This window comes from Octopus sinensis, linkage group LG24 (assembly GCF_006345805.1).
Source record: "Octopus sinensis linkage group LG24, ASM634580v1, whole genome shotgun sequence".
Classification (NCBI taxonomy): domain Eukaryota; kingdom Metazoa; phylum Mollusca; class Cephalopoda; order Octopoda; family Octopodidae; genus Octopus; species Octopus sinensis.
Window position 1 is genome coordinate 19,954,957 of NC_043020.1, and position 15,467 is coordinate 19,970,423.

General features: G+C 36.6%; 1 protein-coding gene across 2 annotated transcripts in view; it reads right to left on the reverse strand.

Annotated features, from left to right (window-relative positions):
• Nucleotides 1-1,806: 1,806 nt before the first annotated feature.
• Nucleotides 1,807-15,467, reverse strand: part of LOC115223771 (regulatory-associated protein of mTOR) — an 84,426-nt gene continuing 70,765 nt past the window's right edge. For both annotated transcript variants that reach the window (XM_029794432.2, XM_029794431.2), the window contains exons 29-32: nucleotides 11,340-11,426; nucleotides 8,334-8,450; nucleotides 6,673-6,799; nucleotides 1,807-3,858 (exon numbers count right to left, since the gene is read on the reverse strand). In XM_029794432.2, coding sequence (XP_029650292.1) covers nucleotides 3,799-3,858; nucleotides 6,673-6,799; nucleotides 8,334-8,450; nucleotides 11,340-11,426 — 391 coding nt within the window. In that variant the 3' untranslated portion in view covers nucleotides 1,807-3,798. The remainder of the gene's footprint in view (nucleotides 3,859-6,672; nucleotides 6,800-8,333; nucleotides 8,451-11,339; nucleotides 11,427-15,467) is intronic.

Genomic DNA, 15,467 nt, shown 5'->3' on the forward strand with positions numbered 1-15,467 from the left:
CAAGACATTACACTATTTTGTTCACATTCTCACTCACAGACAACCATATACACACATACATACGGATATGTAACTCACTATCACAGGCATACAAACAGCCTATTTCTCTATTTTTAGCTATTCTGACAACCTGTTATATTATCACATATTCACTGAACTTAACTCTGGCACAATTATCGTTCATAATTACATTCTCTAGTATATATAATTCACATAGTCAAACGCTCAAATTGTAACGTGTATTCCTTAAACAGAAGATTGGTTCTAAAATTTAAGTTTAATTTGAAGAAATTATATAATACATTTCAAAGAAAAGATTACGTTTAAAATTATTGTTCAGTAAAGCGTAACTTACAATGGAGCACTTCAAATCGTAGTAAATATTCCTGTCTTTCAAATCCCAAATGCATTTACTAAGATTCTTGGAATTACACCTAAATTTACATCAAGAAAAATGGTTATATAATCTATATTTCCAAATTGTATCAGAAAAACCTATGTACGATCCCCTGCAATAACCATACATTGATATACTAGATTCTTTCTTAAACACTGATTTTCTAAAAGACATATAAGGTTGTTTTTGAAATTACAAAGGCGTTTATTTAACCTACTTGGTTAAATTCATTTCTTTCGTCTATGATTTCAAAAACAGGATTATTTCCACCAAAATACCTCAATTATTATTCATATATGCATTAGAGCTGGGACTACTATTACTACCATTATTTTTATTTTTACCATTAACACACCAAGAAGCTGATCAACAAGTTGAAGCACCTGCTGGAAGCAGACATGATGTGGCTCTTCTCCGACGAGAAGACTTTCTGCCAAGAGAAGATGAACTCCCAGAACAACAGGTGGATCGCTGTCTCACGCAGTCATGCAGACGAAATTCCCAAAGACAATCATGGTCTTCGGTATCGTCATGCCACCCCATTTCTTCCCTGAGATCCTCAAGCTGCAAACCGATGGCTACATCCGCGTTCTGAGCGTGGTGAAAGCCTGGATCAACCGGGTAACTGCAGGGAGGTCGTACGTGTGGCAGTAGGACTCTGCACTTTGTCACACCAGCCAAAAGACTCAGGCCTATCTGTCAGAGAATTTCTTCTATCAAACAGCACCTGACATTTGGCCTCCCAACTCGCCTGATGGCAACCCCCTTGACTTCTTTGTGTGGAGTGTGGTGGAACGAGAGACTAACAAAGCAGCTGCAACACAAAGGACAAGCTGAGGGCTAGGATTATCAGGGCCTTCTGGGGTCTAAAACGTGAGATAGTGACGAAGGCCTGTGGCCTGTTCCAAGGTCGCCTGGAGCCTGTCATCGAAGACAACAGCAGGTTCATTGAATGAGATCGACAGAATATGTCATGAAAACAAACTGACCCAAATTTGACGAATATATCTCCAAAAATAAACAAGCTTTTATTTTTCAAGAGATAGCCATCATGTGAACAAATTCTATCCGCATGTATGTATATACGATAGAGAAGTGTATTAAAGAGGTGGTTGATAAACTGATGTGCTGAATACATTGTGGTATTTAGTCCACATATGCAATTTCTTATTGTATCAGTTACAGATCTTTACAGTGTTCAAATCCCATCTTGGAGTCAATTTAATATTTCTCTAGAGCATCATGGAAGTGAATGGAGTTATAAGACTAAAACTAATGCTGATTTACCTAACATGACAGAGTCTGATGACTGAGATCAACATAATACAAGAGAATAGGAGACACCTTTTGAAGATGTGAATTCAGAAAACTGAAGGAAAACAATTTTAAGAAAAATAATTTCAAACAAATAATTTTTCAGATGCTTTTAATCAGTTAGTGTATAGAGAATCAGTTTATAAGATTAATTATATTAGTATGCCAAAGTTGAACGGGTTTTTTCATTTTCTATTTACAATGTCTTTCTGCCATCATAGATTCTGGTAAGTGATCATGTGACCCCTTATAACTTTCAATACAAACGAAAATGGAGTCACAATGATTTCAGCATCATTAACAAAAAGGGAGAAAAAAAGAAATCAAAACAGTCTTTGTGTCTTGAATTCATCATTCAAAAGTCAATAATTTGTGGTTGTGATGTTACATTGCAATCTACCCATCATGGTGTGTGTGTGTGAGTGTGTGTGTGGTGTGTGTGTGTGTGTGTGTGTGAGTGTGTGTGTGTGATCAGCTTGATTAACAACAGCAGCAATGTTGTCACACCATTTCTGACAGTAGTTTATATACACAGCCTAAAATAGTTAGTCAGTCAGTTTAGGTAAGCTTTGTCTGACTGTTTTACAAAGCTTCTAAACAAGACCAAACGAAATATCAATACCATTGCTCTCTCTTCTTACACTGTATGAAATAAATTATAGTCATAGATGCAAATTAAACATTACAAACGTAAAATAATAAGTCAGCTATTTTACAACACAATGAGAAGTTTAAAAGAAAACTCAAATAATAAAAATAATAATAATAATAATGAATTCATATTCAAGCATGAAGCCCTAACACAAGCACAGTCAAGTATCTTGCTGAGGGGCAATATGTAACACCTGTAAAGAGATCTGCAAGCCAAAAATGGTTGATATCTTGTCCACTTTGTAATTGATTAAACTCAACAAAAATAATAATAATAATAATAATAATAATAATAATAAAAAACACAGCAAAGATTTTACTTTTCTTTTACAAACGTGACATAAAACCCAAAACATTTTCTTGAATTTAAGAAAATAAAAAAATATTTGAAATTTTCACAAAATTTAATTTTTTCATTCTACTCTGAATCCTCCCCCATCAAGTACATGCCTTAAAAAAGTACAAAAAAAAATAAATACGACTAAAAGAAATGCTAATTCAGCAGCAAAATTCAGATGGAAATATTTTTGGTGGGGAAAAAAACTGTAGAGAAGAAGAGTCCATTGAAGTCTGGTCATATAACCTGAACAATATTAAAATAAGGTAAAACAAATAAAAGGGTTATAATCTTCTGCCTTAATAAGGAGGTGGTGGTGGTGGTGTAGACTGTGAGTATGTTTGTGTGTTTTAATGAGTTGTGTATACAGGTATATTGTTAAGTCTTTAGAGAGAGGAGCTAGTTTATGTATAATAAACTATATATAGTATGTATGTGTGCTACTATGAAATTGTTAAATCTCTAAGGAAAATAAAAGAGAAACATTATAAAAGACAGCATTATGTAGAAAGGTTTGGTGAAAAGCAGAAGTCACTTCAGAGAAAAAGAACAGAGAAGTACAATTTTGAGTTTATATTTTAAAATGTACAAACATATTGTGTGTATATGTAAATGCTGTGCATGCATGTATGCTTTTGAAATGTGTGTGTGTGCGCGTGTGTGTATTTCTTCCACTTTCAGTTTTCTCTAGTCGACTCGCTACTTCAAATTTCACCTTCATTTCCCAATATGAAAATTTCTTGATTACATCACATTTTTAAAGAAAAAAAAAAGCAAATGTAATAAACTTTTTTGTACCTTTTACATTTTTTAAATAAACTCTTTCTTTTAAATATTTAATATTGTATTTACTCATTCATTTTTTTTTACTGTCATGTCTTTCTATATTTTTTTTGGTCTGGTTTGGTTTTTTTCCTCCCCTGCCCCTTAACACAATACTGTTTGCAAATAGCACCTTGTCTTCCAGAAAGGCTCATTGAATCATTGGTTGTATTGAACCTGAAATCTTTGCTGCTAAAATTAGCAATGAAATCTGCACTTCTAAAGCAGTTACACATCCAGAATTCCTAAAGTACATGGTGAAGAGTGATGACCTACTTCACTGTGCAGTGGAATAGACAGATACCAAAGAGTCAGTGCATCCCGCCGCAAGTTTGACCTGAAAACACACAGAAATAAAACATAAATTAAATGTCAAAATACCTGAGAGGAATTTCAATCTTTTATCTTTAACTTGTTTCAGTCATTAGACTGTGGCCTTGCTGGAGCACCACATTGAAGGGTTTTGCCTAACAAATCCATCTAGTGCTTAATTTTTTTTTTCAAGCCTGATACTTATTCCTGGATCTCTTTAGTTTTGCTCACAGATAAAAAAATTTTCTTTTTAACAGTTTGAAACTTCATATACTGGTGTAATTTCTCTGAACATGGTTGTTTTTCATTGAACATGGTTTACTTTCAACATTTTTAACAGAATTTCGTATTTTAGAAGTTATTTCATGTTAAAGTTGTCATATTTGGGTAATTGTAACCAACCAATCAACAATGTGTATTCAGCTGAAGAAAGTTACTGCTGTTTGTGATAGTAATCGAAGAGGAACAACTTCTGGGTCATCTCTACTAAATGTCACCATTCTGTTCTATTTTATTTGTTTACTATTGCCTGTGTTGCATATTAAATGCTTTGTTTTCTTTTCTTTTTTTTTGCTTTTTGATTGCCACTTTGTACAAGTGGTGAAAATGCAAATGTACAAAGAGGTGATTGAAAAGCAAACAAAGCATGTAGTATGCAACACAGGCAGTAAACAAAAATAAAATATAGCAGATTGATGAAAATAATCACAAAATTAACACAGGCAAATGTACAAAGAGGCGACTGAAAAGAAAAAAAAAAAAAAAAGCGTATAATATGCAACACAGGCAATAGTAAACAAATAAAATAGAACAGAATGGTGACATTTAGTAGAGATGACCCAGAAGTTGTTCCTCTTCGATTACTATCACAAACAGTAGTAGCTTTCTTCAGCTGAATACACATTGTTGATTGGTTAAAATTACCCAAATGTGACAACTTTAACATGAAATAACTACTAAAATACAAAATTTTGTCAAAAATGCTGAAAGTAAACCATGTTCAGCATGAGATATTACACCAGTATACGAAATTTTAAACTGTTTAATTAGAAAAAATTAATAAAAAAATCTGTGAACGAAACTGAAGAGATCCTTATTCCCTTGGTCTGATTTGCTGAACCACTATGTTATGGAGATGTAAATAGTTGTGAAGCAGCGATGGAGGATAAACACAAACACAGGTATATATATATATAATAGGCTTCTTTCAGTTTCCCTCTATCAAATCCACTCACAAAGCTTTGGTTGGCCCAGTGAAAAATAAACCTCTGTACTTGGCATCTGTTGACATGGAGAAAGCATTTGACAGGGTCCCTCACTCCCTCATCTGGTGGACGGTGTGGAAGCTAGGAGTAGATAAGTGATTGGTGAGAGCCATCCAAGCCTTGTGCAGGGATGCTGTCAATATAGAGGAAGTTGGTAATGAATATAGCAACGAATTTAGTGTGCAGATAGGAGTTCAACATGGACAGATTCTCAGGCCCCTTTAGTTTATCATAGTCCTCCAAACCATAACAGAGGAATTCAAGATTAGTTGCCCTTGGGAATGACACTGTCCTTACAGTTGAATCTCTACAAGAATTAGAGAAGAAATTTCAGGTGTGGAAGCAAGGACTGTGAAAAAAGAGCCTTAGAGTTAATTTATCAAAGACCAAAGTACTATTAAGTAGGAAAGCAGACAAATTACTAATACCTTCAGAGAAATTGCCCTGCTTGATGTGAAGAAAAGGTATAGGTAGAAATTCCATGTGATGTACCCAGTGCAAACTATAGATACATAAGAGGTGCAGTGGAATCACTGGAAGGTTAAAAGAGGAAGTAGTCTTTATGTTTGGCAGATGTCCAGAAACTATAAACATTTAGAATGTACAGGAAATAGACTTCCTCAGATATCCAGTGGGGATCCTTAGAAGTAATAATTTCCATTGCCTAGGTGACTCCCACAACACCCCACTCATGACCACTACCCAATACAAGTCCCTTCCACTCTCCATATGCCTATCCACACATAATCACAATGCCTTCACATATCTACCACAGAGCCCTGATCCACTATTTCTTTCACCATCATCTCTGCCTCATCTCTAACCATCTCTCCTCGCCTCCCTCTATCCCCCACCAGTCCACTTACCCTATCCAATCTTCTGTACCATATATATTAAACCCCAACCCCTCTATACATCGTCAGTATGCCCCAACACATCTTACCATCATCTATATCTCTCTCTCACTTAGTCTGCCTATCTTTCTCTCCTTTTCCAACTAGGGGAGCCGAATATCTCCTTTATAGCAAAACACCTATTTCTATCCCTCTGTTATACTTTAACCTCTCAACTGACACAAAGGCACCTCCCTCAATACTACTCTCCCTCCCAGTCAGGGATACTGTCTTGTAAGTTACTTAGCAACCTCTTCTGGTGCTGGTGCCATGTAAAAAGTACCCATTACACTATGAAATGGTTGGCATTAGGAAGGGCATCCAGTCACAGAAACCTTACCAATGCAGACAGTAGAGCCTGGAGCAGTCCTCTGGTTTGCCAGCTCCTGTCAAACCATCTAACCCATGCCAGCATGGCTAATGGGTGTTAAATGATGATGATGATGATGATGATGGACTTCACAACTTCCATCAACCAAATTTCACTCACAAGTCACTGGTCAACCCAAGGCTAAAGAAGAGACACTTGTTCAAGGTACCACACTGAACTTCTTAACCACATGGCCATGCCTGTGCCTATTCCGCACAGTTTAGAAGACCTTTACATATATAGGAGACACCATACACTTGGAAATCAGGCGGCACTATATTTTACACAACAAGCTTCATCAATGTACTAACCTTGTATGGGTGGAAAGTCAAACATCGGACCGGTCCGATTCTCTGGCCGAGAAAGCCCTCGTGATTTTTTATAACACTGCGCTGTTCTCCAGCATGGTTGAAGATCACTATTGCTTGGTTGGAACCACTGCAATGACAAAATAAAAAGATGGTTGATAAATATCTGATCTACAAAAATAATTGAGTCTTGGTGTTGAGTCCAAGCTACTCGTAATTAAGTTAAAATAATCCAGTATTCAAATAATTCAAAGTTTTGATCAACATCAGTGTAGTAAATTCTGAAGGCAATTTAAGAGCAAGAAAAAAACAAAAGTCAAAAAAGCAACAGCAAAATATCAATGTATTTTGCTGAGAAGACATATAAATATGGTGGACAATGTCTTTTGTCAAGACAGAGAAAAGGAAAAGAATTAGCTAGAGAGCAAAATATTTGTGTATGTTGTGACAGAAATGAACATGGGTAAGTGGTCTCTGGCAGAGGAGAGTGTACTGAGTAAGGTAGTAGCAATTTAGTCTAATATTATTGTAATAGTGTATGAGCTAGCATATATTTCACTGACATCATGAAACAAATACATGAGCAGATCTGTGGGAAAAGACGTGTATGTAGCAAGTAAAAGTGGTTTGGAGTGTAAAAATACATGTGAAGTGGGTGGGTGGAAGAAAGTGAATGTGTAGACGTTTATTAGTGTAGGAGAAGTGGGTAGCAGAAAGCTAACTGATTATTGCTACCATCAGTGACAAGGGAAGTGGATTGGAACCATACAATTTAGTAGTGTTCTGGACAAGGGGCATGAGAAGGATCTGGATATGAAAATGGAAAGTGAAGTTAACTGTGGGCCAGAAGATCACCTGCTGTGGCAATCATACCTGAAGGAGGGGAAATGATGTTCATGAAAGCTGATGGAAATGGCTGGATTGGATTGAAGGAAACAAAAGTTGTGCAAGATGGTGCATTGGAAACATGAAGAGACAGGATGAAAGGTGAAGAGGAAAGGAATGCAGTCAGCAGTGGAACTGGTATGAGGTAAAGAGGGTCAAAGTGTCGTCAGATCAAAGTAAGATACAACGATGAGCTGCATCAACAGCAGCTTGAAGGTAACTACAATGGAGTAAAAAGTGAACTATATGGTAAGACTTAATCTTGATGTCAAAAGAATTTGCTCTATCTAAGGTGGAGATATTGTGAGCAGGGGATAACTTCTTTAGTGTGAATGGGTTGGGATGAGGAGGAATCAAGGTAAGGGTCAGTAGGTTTGTAAAAGAAGAGGAGGTTGGAGTAATAATTTGAAATGGCAATGACAGTTAAAAGGAGATGGTAGTGACACAACCATAAAGCTCTGGGCTAGGGCAGTTGAAATGGTGACGATCTTGGACTCAAAGAAACAACAGGTAGGCATAGTTAGGACCTGCCCTAGCACCAATGTCCAGTATCTTACTGTATGATTTCCTGGGCAACAGAAGAGGAAAAACAAGTTCAGTGAACTGGGAAAAGAGTAGAAATGTTGTATCTGAGTTGGTGCAACAAAACAAGAAGAAATTGGAAGGTCATATATTTAAATATTTATTTATATGCAAAAATATCAGTTAAAAAGTATTGTGTGTTAACATCTTAAATAGCTCAACTTGAAGAAGAAAAAGAAGGAAGAAAACTCAGTTACCTAGCAATCACATCAGCATATTGATGTAACTCAATTGCAGTCAAACCTTGTTGCAGCTGAAACTTCCGAACTGATTCCGGATGTCGAATGTCCCAAAATCGTATGTCACCAGCAGAACTGTAACAAAAAACAGGATTGATAAAAGCCTTCCAATTTCTATTTTATTTAATATAATACAAGATTCCTCCACTTTACAAGAGTAATATGTCCCTGAAAATCTTGCTGTAACTCAAATACCATAACATGAAATTAATTTCCCGTTAATTTTAATGCTATGATAGAGATTTTTGAAAAAGCAGAAGAAAAAAGTAACATGACCACTTTTATGCATGAAAATAATTTCTAAACATACACAGTATAATATACATCCATAAAAACATTTGAAGTGAAATCTGTAAGGAGATAAAACTTATAGTAGTAGGGTATGTGTTCACCATAACAGATGTTGATTATTTTGTGAGGGGTGATGAGGAAATGAAAGTTACTGGAAGGATGAGGGACATTATTTTCTTATAGTTCATTAATAATATCTACTACTTGAATGATAAAGAAAATTGTTTGATATTTATGGCACAACATTACTTTGTACAGCTCAGTATCGGAACTGAGTTCATTGTAAACTACTCTTGTAACCTTTGTGTTACATTCACAATTAGAATTGTTATCAGCAAAATTTGCAAGTTTTTGCTCTATAAGTGCCAACCCTTTAGCAATATTTATTCTTTGCAATCAATTTAAGCAGAGTTGTTACAATTTCTGTACTCTCAGCTTCTTATTAGATAAACTTCCTCCATGGCAACTCAACTACATCATCCTCTATGACTTCTTCTATGACGTCATTTGTAAGTGTACACTTCCTGCTTGTGGAAAATTTATAAAGTCACAGATACAGTCTGGCTATATATTTTTGAGATCCATGCACCCAAGAGCTGTCCATTTTAAGCACCACATTAGCTCTATAAAAAGAAAAAGGTCTGATCAGTCGATGGGGTTACTTGATTTAATTTTCTCTCTACTCTCATATATTGTTCTCACTGTAGACATTGCAAGCTTTAAAGGTTTGGCACTGCAGTTAACTTTTTTGCCTGCATCAAATCTTTTTAAAGCATCAAGTTTAACATCCAGTGGAATGCTTTTATGGTTTCCTTTTACACTACTTACTCCCAGATTTCTTGAATTGTAGGTAAATCCAACAGTAGCCAGTGATCAACAACTATACACAATAATTATGTAGTAGAAAGAACAGCTTTGTGAGAGTAAAACATTACTTGTCTGATTCCTATGAGTGTAAGAATGGAAATAAGAAGATGAAAGGATGACGGAGTGAAGTGAGAAAAAGTACTGATTACAGTTAACACACTATGTTGACATTTAACATATACAGCTGTATATTATGCTGATATTATAATTGTTGCCAATCAGTTATTCAAAAGTTAGTAGGTTGGTTGTATTGGTTTTTAAAGTATTGATGATGGGGGTGGAGCTATTGCATGTGGTGGCAGTGAACATATTGTTCATGTTAATTGTATAGGTATTGGAATAGTTTTAAACCAATTCTAAATGAGCAAAGATCAAAGACATTTCATTCAACACTTAAAATGCACTACAGTACCACGTTATCTCATGTGATTCATCATCATCATCATCATCGTGATTTAACATCCATTTTCCATGCTGGCATGGGTTGAACAATTTGACAAATGCTGACAAGCTGGAGAGCTGCATCAGGCTCCAATTGTCTATCTTGGCAAGATTTCTATCGCTTGATGCCCTTCCTAATGCCAACCACTTTACTGAGTGTACTGGATGCTTTTACATTACACAGCAAGGGTGTTTTTTTTTAATCTAAAATGAAGATGCTTATCTTGTTATTATTAGTGGTCATTAAGGAATTGCTGTATTGGTAATGGCAGTGGTTGTACTGGCTTTGGTATTGATGCTGGTTGTGATAGTGATGATAGATAGAAGTAGTAGAGGTAGTGATGGTGTATGTGTGCTTATGTAGATATATGAATAGACAGTTACTCATTATGACCTAAGAAAATATACATAAAAAAAATTCAGTGAAAAATTTCATCCCACACTCCATATCTAAAGTGATGTGTGTGTGTGTGTGTGCACAAGTTGTGATTATAGGTTGTTTTTCAAATTAACTACTTTGATCCTTAGCTAAATCAGCAAGAAGTGATCTTTTTCTGAAGAAATGTAGTTTTTAGAGTCTCAAAATTTATCCAAGTTTTCATAAGATTGAAATTAGAGACCATATCCTGAAATTAGGAGTCATACTTTACAATTTACATAAGCACAAAATCACATAACCTCAGGTAGCCATAATGCAGGGGATACCTGGACCCACTCACTGAAGGCACGTGGCTTAGTGGTCAGGATATTCAGCTCACAATCGTATGGTCGTGAGTTCAATTCCTGGCAGCATGTTGTACCCTTGAGTAAGACACTTTATTTTACATTGCTCCACTCCACTCAGCCGGCAAAAATGAGTTTTATCTGTAATACAAAGGGCCAGCCTTGTCACATTCTATGACACACTGAATCTCCTTGAGGACTATGTTAAGGGTACAGGTGTCTGTGGAATGCTCAGCCACTTGTAGGTTAATTTCACAGACAGTTCAGTTGATCAGATCAACTGGAGCTCCCATTGTCGTAACTGACAGAATGTAAGTTATTTAAACCTGTATCCACTACATGGTAGTTAACATTAGGAGTATACTTTTAACACTGTAGGTAATATCAGGTAACATTGCATAGACACAAGAATTATAATGTTACTGTTTCCTAATGTCATAGTACAGACAGGGAATCCAGCTTCAGTAACATATTTGTTTAATTCATGCTGAGTATGGAAAAAAAAAGAACAAACAAGATATAGTATATTGCTGCTCTGCAATATTACTACTAGCAACTAGCAAACGATAAGCTATGCATTGTCCTAGAGTTAATCCAGTCAGTTACATGTGATAGCTATAGATAGATGGGTACAGTGCTTACCTGGAGCTCACAATCTTATTCAGCAATCCTCGTTGATAGTGCACATTCATGACCCAGCTGGTGTGTTCCTGGAATGTTCTCACCAAACTGATAAGATATAACAAACAAGAGACAAATCGTTTAGTAAAGATTATACACACATACATAACTATATCAAATAGCAACAACAGATGAAATGAACTAGTAATATTTTAAATATGGTTTCTGATTACAAATATCTTGGGTCATACATATCATCATCTGAAAAAGATTTTCTAACTAGAAAGGGTATGGCCTGATCAGCCTGTAATGATATGCATAAAATCTGGTCATCAAATCTTAGTAGAGATTTCAAGCTTAAAATCTTCAAAGCCACAATCGAACCAATTCTATTATATGGCTCAAAATCCTGGACATTATCAAAGAAGCTTGAGAGGCGGTTGGATGGAACTTACACTCGCCTCCTTATGAGAGCTCAAAATATCTCGTGGAAGCGTCATCCAACCAAAGTACAAATATATGGGAAATTACCACCTGTATCATCTCTTGTGAAAGGTAGATGAGTCCAGTTTGCTGGACATTGTTGTAGAGCTGAAAACGAGGTAATTTCTACTCTTCTCCTCTGGAAGACATCTGCTCACAATACCAGAGGGCGCACTCTCCTACCATGATGTAGTCTCCAGGGATACAGGCATCCAGCAACAGGACCTCCATAATGCTATGATGGACCGTGAAGTCTGGCGTAACATAGTAAATTCCATTGTCTTAATCACAGTCGAACAATGATTTCAATGTATTAGTTAAGGAAACAACCTGGCAGAAACATTACTTAGTGGCATTTCTTCCAAATTTATGTCCTCAGTTCCAAATCTGCTGAGATTGACTTCGCTTGCCATCCTTTCAGAGTTGATAAAATAAGTACCAGTTGCACACTGGGGGTCAATGTAATTGTCTTATCCCTCCTCCTGAAATTGCTGGCCTTGAGCTAAAATGTTAATGTGTTAGATAACATAAGCACCAATTTCTGACAAACCAAATACCGATACATCCACTGACAGGAATACACTATATATTTATCACTTGCCAACCACATTACAAGTTATAAATGGCTTCTCATTCCATCTTGTCAGGTATAGCTAAGTGGTTAGGATGGTTCTCTTCACAACCACATGCATCTGAGTTTGTTCTTGCTGTGTGACACTATCGCTAAGTGCCTTCAGTTATTAGCCTTATCTGGCCAATACTTCGTGAGTGAAATCAGTAGATAGAAACTGTACGGAAGCCCATTCTGTGTGTGTATGTGTTTATATGTATATCTCTATACCTGCCATAAAAACATATCCAGTTGTTGAATAGTTCATCAAGCAAAAAGACCTGCAGCATAAGTACCTTACTTAGGAACAAAGGTTGGCAACAGAAAAGACATCCAGTCAAAATACTATCTCAACAAGTCTCATCTAATTCATGCCATCATGAGAAAAGCAGATGTGAAAATGGTAATGACAACGAAATTGTCTTTGCTTTTTAACTATAGTTTATTGCCACAAGATAATTCATCTGTCATTTAGTGCCAGCAAGATAGGTTATTCAATCAATGCCCATATACAGTGCCTTTCCAGTGTAGAATACCATAGGAGTAGAGGGCATTTAATGCAACCTAAACTGAGTAAGTGCTTTGTCATTAGTTATAATCTGTATATGAGAATTGAGGAGTAGTAAAGTTTATCCCAGTTGTTATGGTTGACTGGTTGAGAAACATCTTTCCTTTCATTAGATAAATAACATAAATCTATTGAACGAAAAAATGACATTGAATGAGCTTTTGCCTCTTTTTTGCTCAAAATGTGGCTTCCATTCAATACAACGAGCTCTCAATGTTTTATTCTTACTGTCCAAATTACCCAGACACTCCCCTGTCACTTTTGCCATTAGAAAAGCAATGAGTCAATGATGACAGCTAGAATAATTTATATTGGTATACTGATCAACTGTTAAAGAGAGATAACTCTTAGTAGCATACACATTACATGCACACACCTGTGACGTGTGCATGTGACCATCGTCATTGGTTTTAAGTCTGTTCTTTCCACAGTGGCATGGATTACACCAAATTTCTTGGGACAATATTTTATAACCAGATGACCTTCTTGTCAAGTAAGGAAAATAATTTCATTCTAATGTTCTACGCATGTTGACCAAGCGGTGCAAATACAAAGACACAAAGATATATACATCTTCTGTCTTTGTATTCTGAGTTCAAATTCTGCCAAGATTGGCTTTGCCCTTCATCCTTTCAGGGTCAATCGATCTAATCGTGTGTGCATGCACAATACACATACATACATACATACACCCATTATAGATTATAGAAGATACTGACTCAAGATGCCTCGATTGGATTAACTTTGAAACCATGTTGTTGCAAAACAAATAGCCACATGATGGTGTCTGTACTAAGGAAGGAAGGACAGAAGGAGAGATGAACAACTGGATATAGACACATGTAAAGCTATGTAGTCGAGGTTCATTTGACATCATCATCTAATGTCCATTTTTCTATGCCGGCATGGGTTGAACAGTTTAACAGGAGCTGGCAAGTCTGAAAACTACACCAAACACTACTGTCTGCGTTCGCATGGTTTTTATGATGCCCTTCCAAATGCCAACCACTTTACAGAATGTACTGGGTACTTTTTTATGTGGCACCAGCAGCAGTGAGGTTACATATATATATATTACACACACTCGCATGTGTGTATATATATATATATATATAGATTCAGATGAATATGGTACTTAAGTTAAAGGCACCAGAATTTGGTATGGCATTATCCATATAAATCAAATGGGGTGATTATAATCAAAATAAGCAACAAGGATATCAAAGATAGTGTAGTACAATCGTTTCAATGATAAAATTAACCTCTCTGTCTCTATATCTACCCTCTTCGTAATGTTGACAAATGAAATAAGTATAAAAATGTACATTGTCAATTTAATTTTAAAAATTCTATACCTTGGATATCCTTGTTGCTTATTTTGATTATACACACACACACACACACACACACACACACACACACACATGCATTTAGGAGCATTCCATCGGTTACGAAGACAAGGTCCCAGCTGATACAATCAACAGAACAGCTTGCTCATGAAATTAATGTGCAAGTGGCTGAGCACTCCACAGACATGTATTCTCAACATAGTTCTCAGAAAGATTCAGCACAACACAAAGTGTGACAAGGCTGGCCCTTTGAAATACAGGTACTACTTACTTTTGCCAGCTGAGTGGACTGAAGCAACATGAAATAAAGTGTCTTGCTCAAGGACACACCACATCACCAGGAATTGAACTCACAACCTTATAATCGTGAGCCAAATGCCCAACTAATTAGGGAGAAAGTCAGTTTGGATGAAATGCAGTTTGGTTTTGTTCCGGGTAGAAACACCACTGATGCTATATTCCTGGTAAAACAGCTGCAGGAGAAATACCAAGCCAAAGATAAGCCCTTGTAACTGGCTTTTGCTGACATGGAAAAAGCCTTTGACAGGGTCCCCCAATCCCTTATCTGGTGGTCATTGAGGAAACTAGGGATAGATGAATGGTTAGTGAGAGCCGTACTAGCCATGTACAGGGATGCTGTCAGTAAGGTGAGGGTTGGCAACAAGTACACTGAAGAATTCAGGGAAGAGGTAGGGGTCCACCAGGGTTCAGTCCTCAGCCCCCTCCTATTTATCATAGTCCTCCAGGCAATAATGGAGGAATTCAAGACAGGATGCCCCTGGGAGCTCCTCTATGGTGATGACCTTGCTCTAATTGCTGAGTCACTATCAGAACTAGAGGAGAAGTTTCAGGTATGGAAACAAAGATTAGAATCGAAGGGCCTTAGAGTCAACCTAGCTAAAACCAAAGTCCTAATAAGTAGGAAGGCAGGCAAACCACAATCCCTTCAGGTACATGGTCCTGCTCGATATGTGTAGAGGCGTAGGTGTAGAAACTCTATAAGATGTACCCAGTGTAAGCTATGGACACATAAGAGGTGCAGTAATATCAAAGGAAGGCTAACGGGGAAGATAGTTTTTGTATGTGGCAGATGTTCAGGAGCAATGAAAATGCACAGAGAACGACTTCCGCCACATTCC